Raw genomic sequence first — 13,667 nt, forward strand, 5'->3', positions numbered from 1 at the left:
GAAACGCCCCTTTCATTACTATTTATACTGCCGCTGAGCTCTCTGGGTAATGTAGTTCTTGGGAACTGTAAACCTCTGTATCGCGCACTGCTATAAATAATAATGCAAATAAAAAAAAAACATTGCTTATAGAAACAACAATTTAGTTTGAGTCTTTGGTTTTATTTGATGAATTATGTAATAGCATACACAGCTCAATAAAACAGATACGGGACAAAAGTATGGAAATACAATGCATGGGTTATTTGCAAGTTGCTGAGGTTATTAATGTAAAGAATTAGTTTATACTGCCGCAGAGCTCTCTTGGTAATGTAGTTCTTTAGGCATTGAAACTGCTGTCAAATGCAGTGCTAATAATTAATAACTCGGAACAAAAAGGCATTGCTGATAGAAACAAGGCTATCGTTTCACTCTAGATCTGTTGGATGAAGGAAAAGATGGGGCTTTATTTCATTAAGGCTACTTATTGCTACTGTTTTTTTTCCAATACACATCTCAATAAAACACATAAAAGACTAATCATGATCATTTTGATTTTGAACATGTTCTTGCAATTTTAGCTTTAGCAATGTGCAAATACCTCATACTTTGTATTTGTACAAGTGTGTTCCCATTAATCGTACTTGTATGACCGACATAATACCGACACCGATATAGACATGTTTATTTTCACAGCTAGATGGATTTCAGATATTCGTTGTCCTCATAGGAGGAGACAAAACAACAAAGGTTATCCTCCTAATTGCAAATATGGGGTATCATATGTTGTGGGCCATGGAGAATGGAGAGGAAATGTCTCTGAATGACCTAACCCATGTGACTACAGGGTTTTGTGTCTACATTATTTTATGTATATGGTGTCATCAACAGAAGCTCACACACACTGCCTTACAAAGGGGGGGGGGGGGGGTCATGCTGTGCATGTCAAAGTGTGAAAGGATACGAGATAAAGACTTCCGTTGTGTGTGCAGTCTCCTGTCAGAAACACTGATTCAGCCACTGGCAGTCACACTTCCAGGTTTGTGTGTTTATTGTTTCTTAGTTCTCTTTTTTTTCAGGTTTGGTTTCTGTGCCAATACTATCTGGTTTGCTCATTGACCACATAATTTTTTCAGGTCTGTAATATAGGCTTTAGAAGTGATCTGATTTATTTGCTCTTGACCCAATAAAATCACAGTGTGACATTTGCTGCTTCTTGAATTGGAACACACTCTTGTGCTGGAACATTCAGACACTTTGTACAATACTGAACAACTTGCGATATGAACAAAATAAATTGTAGGCTCACCGTCCTCACCGTGTTATTCTTCCAAAACAGTGAAGGGGCTCGCCTCCAATTACTCCACGACATTGCATTTGAAAATGTGCAAAAGCATACCTTGTTCCTCGGACTAATTGCACTATGAATGAGCGAAAAAGAGCCACAGGAAGAGATAGAGCACTTTCATCCCTAAAGTGGGCAGAGTGGCTATAACCAAACCCATTGATGAGCTGTTAATTTGGTTTCTTGCAGATTCTGGAGGGACGATAAGAGCCGGATTAAGTGGAGTTACACAAAGGGCTATTACCATAAAAGTGCTTCTCCTCTTTTTATACATTCCACATCTGCTTTCACCCGTCACAGTGAGGTCTTTGAGATGTTAATGGCCACAAATTGCTATGTTTTACTCGGAAGCGAAACACATCTTCCACACTGTGATTCATGAACTAATGTGGTGCATTCCTGGCAATGATGTAAAGCCCAAAGCTCGAAGGATGCTGTGGGGGGAAAACACTTATAACCATTGTTAGAGTTTTGGATGATAATTATGCTATTTAATTAACTTAAATATATATATATATATATATATATATATATATTCTCTTAATGATACATGTATGATAATATGCCTCTCAAATTACACTTTTGTACAGTTAAGGTTACAAATTCACTCATGTTGAGTACAACTCATCAGTCAAAGCACGGAGAAAGAACAAAATGTTCTTTAAAGTTAAAGATAATTTGATGATGTTTTTTAATATACATATCGCTATAGTATTGTTATCTTGAATTTCTATCGCCGTCATTATTGTTTCGTGATCATCTGATATGATGAAAGTCCTAACCTCTTTTCAGTTGGTTTGTTCATCTGTTTATCAGCAGGAATATACAAAAAATACTGGTCTGAAAGTCCGGCATGTTCGATGACTTGGAGGAACTGTGTAGAGTTGGCCTTTTTTTTTTTAAAGGATCCAAATCATATACGTATATAAATCTATTATTACCTCTGTCATATAATGTATGTCATGGTTTGTTTATCTGTCTGTTTGTCCGCAGGAGGGTCACAGAAAAAACGACTGGTTAGATTACTTTGTGGAATGGGGTTTGCATGGCCAAAGGAAGAATCTATTTCATTTTGTATTTGATCCAAATAACTTGGCGTATACAGAAAGTCTTTTTCACTTCTGCAAAAAATTGTAAGATCTCTCTTTAGTGCCCTTCTTCGCCCATCCCCTTTTTCTGGTAATGCAATAAGTCATAACATTATATCACAAATTATATCAAGAGCACTGTTAAAAATGACTATGCCACTCCCTTTGTGGAGTCATAATGAATGCGAGGCGAGTGTCTTAAAGCATTGATGTCAAAGTCATGACACTAATCTTTATTCCACTGAAAGCATTTGCAGGCTTTAGTTACATTTGACATAACGTGAAAGTAAATACAGATCACTCAGTTGTTATGGACACAGTGTACAGACAAACAGAGCAAACACATGGTTTGTATGTTTACAAAACTGGACACAACTGTAGCTGTGAAGGTCAATTTTGACGCCAGACAACGTTGCATTTGTGGCTTGACAAGCACAATCTGTCATTATTCTCTTGGTATTTTAGTGATTATAGTACATGTGCTACCAGAGAGGTTCATGACTGTGGCAGATTGTTTTTCAAAATGCAGTACTAGTCATAAAAAAGGGAAACTTTGGTGGGAAGGAGAAATGATTCATCCCAATTGGTAATCCGACCGGTAGCTGACTTTGAGCCATGGGCTGGTTTTTCTAACAGAATGAGCCCATGGCTAACCCTTACAGTAAAACAGCATCTGCATGCAAGGACCAGATTCAGAGACAGGACAAAATGCAGCCACCATCTGTGTGGGTGCACAGATTGCGAGATTCATTGTGGTGCATGTGTTGGTGAGTATTCTCTTGTGCAGATTCAGGCCTTCCCTGGGTAGCAATGTGTGGGCACAATGGTCGGCAGTTTTCTCGTCTGAGTCTCCAGATAGTCCTTTGTGTGTGTGGGCCATGCCTGCAAACTAATCCTGGCATTCATCAGACATGTGGAGCTAAATATATTAAGAACAAAGAGTCTTATTATTCCTCTTGGAAGGAATATTCAGTCTTGATTTCATATAAGAGATCCAGGTCCATGTAAGTCTATAAACAATATGGCAACTTCTTACTGCTGTTCTGGGTCTGGGACAGTTAACCAGTGAAGACGTGATGCCACTGGGAGCAAAAACACAAGATAAAACTTATTAGCCATTTCGAAAATGTAGAATAGTGATAGAAGTGCTTTTCACTTTCATCTGACATCCACATTGTATATTCTCAACAGATTTGGAACATTTGACAGTTGGAACTAAACTACTGGAGCTCTGACATAATGAGTCAAGGCTCCAGGGTCAGTCTGTAACTTGAACAAATGGTGGGTGGTGGGAACTACTGTGGCATAAAAACACACATTGACATTGCACAATGAGCACAGGACCTTCCAGCTTGCTGTGAAAAGGTAGTCGTTCAAACAACTTCCTATTATCCTCTCTCTGTCGGACAAAAGTCTACAGATTGCCACTGTTGAGCAGGAAGTGGGATAGGAGAACAACAGCTAATCCATCAGCAAGAATATAAGAATATATTGAAACTTGTTCAGCTTAATTTTGAAACTTAACTTAAGTTGCAGCCTGTGAGTTGATATGTAGGACATTATCAGGGCCATTGTTTGTAAAAAAAAAACCTCAAAACACATCAATTAAAAAGCTACCTGAATAAATTTGAACATTTCCAAAATTAAAGAAAAAAATAATGTAAATAATCACTGTGATTAAAGTGATGAGTTGATGAAAAATAATTTCAATAATTCCCAAGAAATAAAAAGAATATTCTTTGAGCTTGTGGAGTATTACATTTGCGTGAAAAAATAAGTTGGTCATTCTTTGACATTTAAGTAAAAATTTAACGAGATTTGGGGTCTTTAAAAAAGAAAGGTATACTAAAAAAAGGATTTATCCTAAATCACTGAGATTATTTAGATTATATCTACAGGAAGTATGAAATCCTGTGTCCCTCAATAAACTATCAAATAAATCCTGATTATGACTGATGCATTTGAACGAAGACATTTCTGGATATGCAAACAGATGCACAATTGCTGTTTCAATTTGGAAATATGCAGTGTGTTTTTAACAGCACCTCGAGTGTTTAGAGCTTCAGAGAGTGTTGTCTTGTCTTGATCATATCAGAGAATATTCAAATTGTATTAAAATGTTTTTTGCTTTAAACACCAACATCCTAAGATATCCCCTGCTCTAATTTGTCATGTATTTCCTACACCTGACATACTCTGCTATTGTTGAGTGACATGTTGTTGCTACTTTATGAAGGAGGGGCCTAATCTCCGGACTACGCTGCAAGACAACAGGTATTGGTACGGCACCCTAATATGAGGTAGAGATCTACTTCACTAAAAATAAAAGACAATTATGCTGGTTTAATGGCCTGCATATTCCCAATGGAAATAGTCTGATTAGAACAGCTGCAGAGATATTCTAATTAGGCCTTGTCATTTTGTGGTACAACCTGCTACCTTTGTAGGAAAAATAATAAGACACATTTTGTTCTGCATTAATTGGAATTGATTGAGAATCATGGGGATAATATTAATGATAACATTCCCTGTGCATGGTTTCCAGTTATACATTTTCTCTCAGGCTCTACAACAAGCTGTGTACTAGTAACAAGTGATTGAATATTCAGCCACATTCAGCTGGGCCCCATACAAACACCGTGCACGGAGATGAGGATCACTTCAGCACATCCCCTTGGTTACGGCATAATCAATATGCCAGAGCATTCAGAAATGGCTGGGGAAATGATCTGCCAAGTGTTTTGATTTGTGGAGATAAATGCAAGTGGAGGAAACACTGTCCTGTTGGAGCTAATCCCGCTAAAGGAGAGCGATATCCAAGGAGGTGATGGTGTGAAGTCACCTTTTTGACCTGCAGGACGTTTTGTAAGCCGCTTTAAGCGCAGGTAATCCATTAGGGATGATAGGGTTGGAGGACTTTTGGCCTAACTTTGACTTCCTAGTTATCTAAACCAGTCTGCGACCAGATGTTTTTAAAAGTTCAGGGAAAATATGAAGAAAATCAATAGATTAATGAGAATTGTTCTGACTTGATTCCTAGTTTTGCTGATTTAATTGCTAAACAAATCTAATATAATCAACTGTTGTTGCCACTTTCCATTACCTTATTCTATGAAAACATTTTCACTAAAGAAGTGCATGTTTCCAGAATCAACACAATGTTTGTGCTGGATGCTGCAAAGCTTTGACTGCACTGGTAATGGGATTGTCAGAGCTTAGTTTGCGCAGAATCACTGGGAATGGACTGTCTGTCAGCGAAGTGTTGCACAAGACTTAAAGGGGACTTATCATAAAAACAACAACATGAGATTCAACGCTCAGATGTGGCTCCCCTTCTTATGTCACATACAGGCTCCTTAGAATATACGATTCCCTATCTGAGTATCTCCATCTCCTACTACTCCTACACCTACTCCTACTCCTCCTACTCCTCCTACTCCTACTACTCCTACTACTCCTACTACTCCTACTACTCCTACTACTCCTACTACTACTCCTACTACTCCTACTACTCCTACTACTCCTACTCCTACTACTACTACTACTACTACTACTACCTTTGTAAAGGTGCATCATATTTTACTACCAGCCAATCAGAGCTGACTGGGTATTGTGACAGGCGCTAAAAAAACGAGCGTTTCAGACATAGGGTTAATACAGGTATATTTAAGCAAACAGTTTGAGGAGTATGAAGTTGAAAATGAACATTAAATGTCACCTTTACATGCACAGTAATTGTCTTCAACAGTTTTCAAACAACATTGTCAAGCAGAGTAACATGCTCCACTAAATACTTATACTCAGATGAGGTAAAGTAAAGACTGCAGTTTGCTATAACACAATATATTCATTGTTACATGTCTTGCCATTTTGTTAACATCCTCTTAATTCCCCTTGACCACCTTCAAGCACACTAAATTGCGCAGATGTGCACTTTGTTCACTGTAAACTAAGTGTAGGTGTAGTTAAGATGTGCATGTATGAGTATAAGTCTGATCAGTGGTGAGAGCAGCTGCGGAGGTGGCTTCCTGCTGAGCCTGCTGCAGGTGTCCTGGGCCAAATATATCTTAACATCTGCCATGGGAGGACCCAGTCGGAGAGAAACCCATTAACTTCCCTTCCTCTATTGATAAAGTGCTGCTGTAAAACACAACCTACTCGATTAGATACACTGAGAAAAAAGGACAGGGTATAAGGCAGATCTAGTGTGTTTGGGAGTCAACAGCCACACACGTTTAAAGCATTTTAGAAAGAAATAAACAGAAACAGTGTTTTCTGGCTACTGATGAACCTTGTGATCTCATGGAAAAATTCAATACATGCTTCTAAAACTATTAATATCAAGGCAATACATGTGTGCTTGGGTTTCACACAAGAAAGTGATATATATATATATTTAAAACAAAGTCCAGGGTAAAAAAGAAATTCAAATTGGTCTTTGAAATGCCTTTGCCAGCTGTTTTTTAATTATTTGTTTCCTACACTTGGCTGCAGGATTCAAGGCAAGGACATCTGCTCCCCTCATCAGAGAGGCGCTCTATTTTTGAATAAATGGACTGCCAGTTGTAATTTCTCCACTAGTCACTCATCCTTGAAAAAAAAGTGTCTCGCTTCTTTATCAATGTGATGCCTGGCTCTTTGTTTCTTTTGTCCTTCCAGCTACACTTGGCAAGACATCAAGGTGGAAGTCTTATTCGCCTAAGTGCAGCTGAAACACTGCTTTCCATAAGGATTAAACAAACAGTAAATAAGGAGTCAATTGGTGATCTTTAAAGATGTTAATATGCATATTTTGTCACCTTTGGTTCAAGTCTGTTTAGCTCTTTTAAATGTTATGAAAAGCTTAACCAATGCCTGCTGAGATTTAAGTGTTATGGAACAGGTGTATTTCAGAGTGAGACCAGAAGACATACACTGCAGACCAGCCTCTTTGTGGCTTCCCCTTTCTTTTTCCTTTCGCAATAAAGCCATTGCAATGTTTATCTGTGATATACTAACATGCAGTGCTACAGTGGAACTAGAGGTCATAAAGTCTATTACTGATAAACTAATTTCAGGTAAACAGCAATATGTTTGTCAGTGTAAACTTTGCACCTAGAAGTGACATTAAAGAAAATGCATGTTTGGGACACACTTTTCCTTTGAATTTACCAACAATTAATGCTTATACGAAGAAATGTAAGATCCTAAGTGTATGATGTGCTGCTTCTTTGGTTTTGGTATGAGACATCATGTTGCCATATTTGTAGGTGTGTTTCTGTGGAAATATAGCAACATGTCACCATCTTTTTTTTTGCAACCAGAAGTGACACCAAAGGGTGGAACTTAGCGCAACCTGAATGATAAAATGTGTTGACCAAAGTGTTACAATACATTTCCGTGAATTTAAACGAATTGTTAAAGGGTAAACGCTGTAAGAAGGAAACAAGAACGACACTCGAACCAGACAAAACCGTTCTATCATTCACAACATGCCCCTGCCCTAAAGCACACTCTGCTAATTTAATGTAAATGGGAACATTATTTACGCAATATAAACATCATGCTAGATGCTACAAAAAGAGTCAGACAATAAACAAAAAACTAACAAAAATACCGGGGTTTTAAATAAAGTGAGTAGTGTGGTAACTTTCTCATAGACTTCTATACAAACAGACTCATTTAAATTGTATTGCGCCCCTTGCTGGATATTATAGATAATGCAGGTTTAAAGCACTTCCGCATTGGTTTAATTTTCCTGGAAGTTTCCGCGTTGTTTTAGCTACGATTCCAAGGCGGAGCCACAAGGTGTATCTCAGTATGTTCTAGATAATAGTTTCCCTAAACAATTATTTTCTGAGATACAACACATAGTCCGTTGTCAATAAATAATTCAATACCCCTGCATTGTAAAGCGTCCTTGACAAATTGCTTTTGGTTCGCAGCGGATTCGATCGGGAAGTTCACCGGACGTGATTAGCCGGTGGTTGCTAGGTGACCATACTGGAACGGAGCCAGGCATTTGCAGCTCTTCAACAGGCGGGATTTGAGAGGAGTCTTTGAGCGCCTCCGAACCAACCGCTGCTTTCCAAACAACCTCCTGTACTCATAGCTGGTTGCCATAGGGATTAAACGGACATCTGAAAAATGACTTGAGTCATGCATTTGCGGAGAGGTTGTTTTTCTTGTACTCGTAGTAGATTTACGGAGGAGAGTGGAATGTGATTCATCTCAAATGCACAACCAACAAATAGAGCCTTAAATGGAAAGGATTACTGGGTTTCTCCGTGTTTACAAATTAGTTATGGACTATATAAGCAGAGGTCGAATACCAAACCACTGCACACATGATTTATCTGATGGCAAAGGGAGAAATCCTGACCCAGAACTTCCTACATTGCTGCACTTTGGTTTGAGAAATGCCTGTTTTTTCAGTGTAATTGCTGTCTTACTTTTCTCCAGGCCAAAGGCACAGCGTATATCCAGCCACATTTCTCCATAGGGCAGTAAAGTATGTATGATAATATATAGAATTTATAATACACGTTTTTTCTGACTGTTCTTTTAGACCGACTGTGTTTCGCACACATTGCAAATGTCAATAAACTTTGGTTTATTTTGCATTTTACTACTTGCATATACCATATTGAGCTGCAATATGATGAGGTTTAACAAATAGTAAGAACTTTTGGCCAATTTGCTGTTTTTGCCAGTTAAATTAGAGAAAACTAATACCACTTTGAAGACTGTATGTTCAATATGAAGCTACCGCTAGGAGCTAGTTAGTTCAGTTTAGCTTAAAGACTGGAAACGACTGGGAAAAATCAGACCATATCCATCCAGCACTGTGAAAGGTTATTAATATTGTGTCTAGTTTGTACAATATCAAACTGGAAAAACTATTGAGGTATTACAAGGGGTTTATATTTGTAAATGTCATACAGACAACAATATTCCAAGATCCTTTCTTTCATACTACTAACATGAGAGCGATATCAATCCTTTCAAAAACGTGACTAAGCTTTCTGTGATATCTAGGCAAAAACATGTCATAGGTGAAATTGTAAATTACACTACAATTAATTGTGTTAATTTTATGTTTTGTTAATTTTTATGAATAGGGTCCTGTCAGAGTCAGGGTTGAAGGAGCCTATTTTTAGATTTCTTTAAAATGCATTTATTTAATTTCAATTGGAAGCTTGGCAATAATATGTTGGGTCATCGTTGAGTATTGGACCTCACAGTAAAACCATTTGAATGGGAAGTTAATCAGCGCATTTCCCAAAATGTGAAGTTATTCCTTTAAGTTGAGTGCTTGATACACACGTGTTGATCAAATCAGGAACAATGCAAAGCCCATTTTTGAAAAATAATATTGGGTAACTCCCACAGAGAAGTAAATATGGGTCAAAAAACAAAAGCATTCCACTTCAACAACCAATCGAGCTGACAGCAGCCTCGATCGGCTCCAACCGACTCTCTCAGGCCCATTGAGGCTGCAGCACTGGTCCCATTACTGGATTAAACACGGTCTCCATTCTAATTAACCCAGATGTGGATATTAATAAAATGAAAGCAGGTCTAGACTGGAAACGGGGCAGATTGAACGGAGAAGGTCCTGATTTCAGAATGATCTGTCACACTCAAGTGGGACACCTTGGCCCCTCCTCTGACAGGGGAATCAAGTCTGTTTCTATATTAAAATACCCCCTGGCCTTTTGTAATTGGTCCCACCTCCCTTGGTGTTTGAGAGCAATGAGAAGCTGAGAATATCTACAAGGGGGGGAGGGGGGACAGATGGAAACAGACAGCTATCACTTTGAGCTGTTCTGGTGTTTTGTTTTTGACTAGTCTACATTAACTTTACCTCATCTGAGTTGGAATTAATTGTGACTATGATAGCTATGCTGTTAAGTTCTGGTAATTATATTTTATAGATCTGTCTGTATAATTGTTGATAGAGGCTATGTTTTAAAGGGGCCCTATTTTTCATTTTCAGGTTCATATTTGTATGTTGTGCCTCTACTGTTACATGTTTACTGCAGATGCTTTAGTGGTCTTCTTTTTCCCTCATACTGCCTGTGCTGCAGCAGCTCTTTTCACCCTCTGTCTGAAACCAGAGCCCAGTCTGGGCTTAACTTACTTATCTGGTTTTGGAAACTCTGAAAGAATAACACCTATTGTTTACATATGCTCCAGCCCTGCTGCTGTAAACAATAATGACAAGGTTATCTTTTGTCACAAGATGATAAAACAGTGTGGGAGAGAGACTTCCTCTGGAGGGAATTTTTGGACTTTAGCCTTTGCAGACCATAAGCACAATAACCTATACCTCAAATAACTTAATAGGACCTCTTTAAAATAAGCATGTTGAGCACCATTCTTCTCATGTCTGTCAGTGCTAATGAAACTTCGGCTCCTTCATGATTCATGTGACGAGTGAAAAATGAGACTCTAATGTTCCAGGACAAGGTGACAGCTGTGAATCTGCTGGGAAATACACAGAACAAGCTTCCCCTGATGGAAGAACAGGATTTTACAAGTGAAAGAACAGAACGTAACGTCAACAAGTGTACTCTCTCTGACAAATGAAACTTGTTTTTCTTGCCTTGAGATTTATTCAATGTAAGATTCAGCATCTTACATTGAGTGGGAGATGGGAGACGCTGGAGGAACCGAACAGGAAACAATGACGTGACTCATCCAGCTGATTGTGTTTATGGTGCCGTTAATGAGGTGCATTGTCTTTCTCTAAACAGTGCTTAAATTAACAGACATGTTAGGGAAATTGAAAACAGAGCAAGATGTGACTAACTATTCTAATTGAGTACTGGCTATAAAAATGAAAACTGGAGTGGCGACTCAGGAGACGGGCAATAAAACTATGATATTATCTTTCCATGGAAGTGTATTGAGTATACGCTGTGATGCTCATCGTCTAAAAAGGCAATTTTATTTCTCAAAATTCTTTAAAACTGACCAAACGTTAATTTAATTTAAACTATTAATCTTAATATGATCGTCTATCATTGGTAACATGAATGTACTGTTAACATAGTCAGGGTTTAACTGGAAATAATATTATTTCCCCTATAATTTCACTTTTTTCTCATTGAATTTTGAACTAAATTAAATGAGAAAATAGAATTGAATTCAAACAAGAATCCACAATAGATTACTTTTAGCACATGATTATTTCATATACACTATTCATTTATTCAACGACAACTAACTATCATGATTTAGATCTTCATTTTCTCAAGATACTGTATGGTATACCATGTATTAGGATAGACGATTTTGGCCGTACTGCCCAGGGATAATACAAACACACATCAGAAAAGAAGCACCAGGCTTGTCTTGAACACTTTCTCCATCGTTAAGAAAAAAAGTCTTGACATACAGATTAGAAAAATAAAGAAATGTCCTCTAATTTCAACTATTTCCACTGATAATTGATAAGTCTAATGGAAGGAAATGCACACTGCTCTTGGCCCCACAGTGGCACTCCTTCCTCTGGACTCCATGTGTCCTGCTGGCCTGTGTCTCAGCATCCCTCTGTGTGGACAGCAGCTCTGCAGGCGCTCTGTTACTGTACCCTCCAGAGTAATCGAACGTCAGCTCCTCCTGTGCGTCGATGCTCCGCCCGGCAAACAGCGCCAGCCTGGGAGCCACAGAGTGCACCCGGACCGGTTGCATGAGCAGGTTGGGCAGGCAGGAGTGGTTGAGAAAGCGTCCCACGTTTCCCACTTTGGCGGGGTCCACAAACGTCTCAGTGACTGTACCTGCGTGCTCCCTCACTGCAATGATGTAGTTATTGTCCTCTGCTGTTTGGGCCAGCTGTCTGCGTCGGGCCTCTTCAAAACTGATCACCTCTCCTGCGTACTCGCATATAAACGTCCCCTGTGGGATTTCCTCGAGTGTCCGCACCCCCCAGCCCCTTTTCTGGGTGTTGTACACTTCCAACCTGAGTGTGAGGCCTCTCTGCACCACCCGGTTAGAGCATGCATCACCGCAGGAGCAGAGGGCGTTACACTCGAACACAGGGGAGCAGTAACCGGAGTGTGTTCTGTGCAGGAGTGTGTTAGTGCTGTCGTACGCCTGCCCGTGTGTCTGCAGGCAGGAGCAGCTCTCAGTGGAGCAGGAGTGAGAAAGGCAGGAGCATCCAGGGAGGGTGACCTCGCTGGGGTCAATAGTGCATCCTGGTCCCTGAATGTTATCTGGAGAATACTGAACATATGACACAAAGGAAAAACATACTTTATTTATCGCATGGGGAAAATCACAGACTGAGCTACTGTTGAAATAATTTGTAAAAATCAGTTATTTCTGCCAAATTGTAAGGTTTTACTTCTTGTTTTTTACCGTATGTGATAACTAAATATATATATTGAGTTTTTAACCTGTTAATAAGGCAAAACACGACATTTGAAGATACCGCTTGAGGCACACAAGTTAATCAAATTGTTCAAAAACGTCACCCATTAAACTTTATTATACCTAACATTTTGGGTGTAATGCAGCTTTAGATAGCTGATAGTATTGAAATGAGGGATAATTCAAAGTATCAATCGATCAAATGTTGTCTATATTGATATAAATGTATGCAGATTAATATATTAATACAAATCATACTTAGTTGTATTGTTAAATAATTTAAATGTATAGGAATCAGAGCACAGGTCTGAATGCTTTGCAAACTTGAAACCAATCAACAAAAAACAGCCAATTACTGCTATAGTTTAACGTCACATTCAGTGGTTTTTATCACATGTTTTACATTATAATCAGCATAGTGTACTTTAGAGCATCCTGAGTGAGGTGTATAAACTAGAGCAGCTCCTCTGGTTCACAGAGGAAGTTATTTGTGATTCTCTGTACTGTAGTCAGGATTTCTCTGAAGCCTGTAAGGATTTGCTGACATCTGCTGGTTGCATAAAGTATTTCATTTGACGACAGCTTCTTTTGCAGCTAATAGAGGCATCAATCCCACTACAAAGCAATAAAGGTGTGGCTCAAATAATATATATATATCATGTATACAACAATGCAAATAGCTAAATAAGTGGATATATTCTAAACTCAGTTGGAGTCCAATGTGTTGAGACACTAACCTGGAATTGAGGAAACGTCAGTGCGGAGGAACTCTTCTCGATTAAAACAGGAACACTTTCGAGGCTGTTGCTCAAATCCACGTATCTGCTGTCAGTATTCATATCCGAAGTGTTGAATGAAACAGTGACATATCAGCTGGGACGTGAAGGATAAAAAAACCC

General features: G+C 38.8%; 1 protein-coding gene across 1 annotated transcript; it reads right to left on the reverse strand.

Annotated features, from left to right (window-relative positions):
• Nucleotides 1–11,325: 11,325 nt before the first annotated feature.
• setmar (SET domain and mariner transposase fusion gene) lies at nt 11,326–13,667 on the reverse strand. The gene is made up of 2 exons (XM_063911474.1): nt 13,506–13,667; nt 11,326–12,621 (listed from the first exon to the last, which is right to left on the reverse strand). Exons 1-2 carry the CDS (start codon nt 13,605–13,607, stop codon nt 11,827–11,829), a joined length of 897 nt encoding a protein of 298 aa, XP_063767544.1. The 5' UTR covers nt 13,608–13,667; the 3' UTR covers nt 11,326–11,826.

The sequence above is a fragment of the Eleginops maclovinus genome, chromosome 20 (assembly GCF_036324505.1).
Source record: "Eleginops maclovinus isolate JMC-PN-2008 ecotype Puerto Natales chromosome 20, JC_Emac_rtc_rv5, whole genome shotgun sequence".
Classification (NCBI taxonomy): domain Eukaryota; kingdom Metazoa; phylum Chordata; class Actinopteri; order Perciformes; family Eleginopidae; genus Eleginops; species Eleginops maclovinus.

Coding starts and splice junctions, on each gene's coding strand:
- setmar (XM_063911474.1), bottom strand. CDS start 13,607: ATGAATACTGACAGCAGATACGTGGATTTGAGCAACAGCCTCGAAAGT. Junction 12,622..13,505: donor TGACGTTTCCTCAATTCCAG/GTTAGTGTCTCA, acceptor TCATATGTTCAG/TATTCTCCAGATAACATTCA.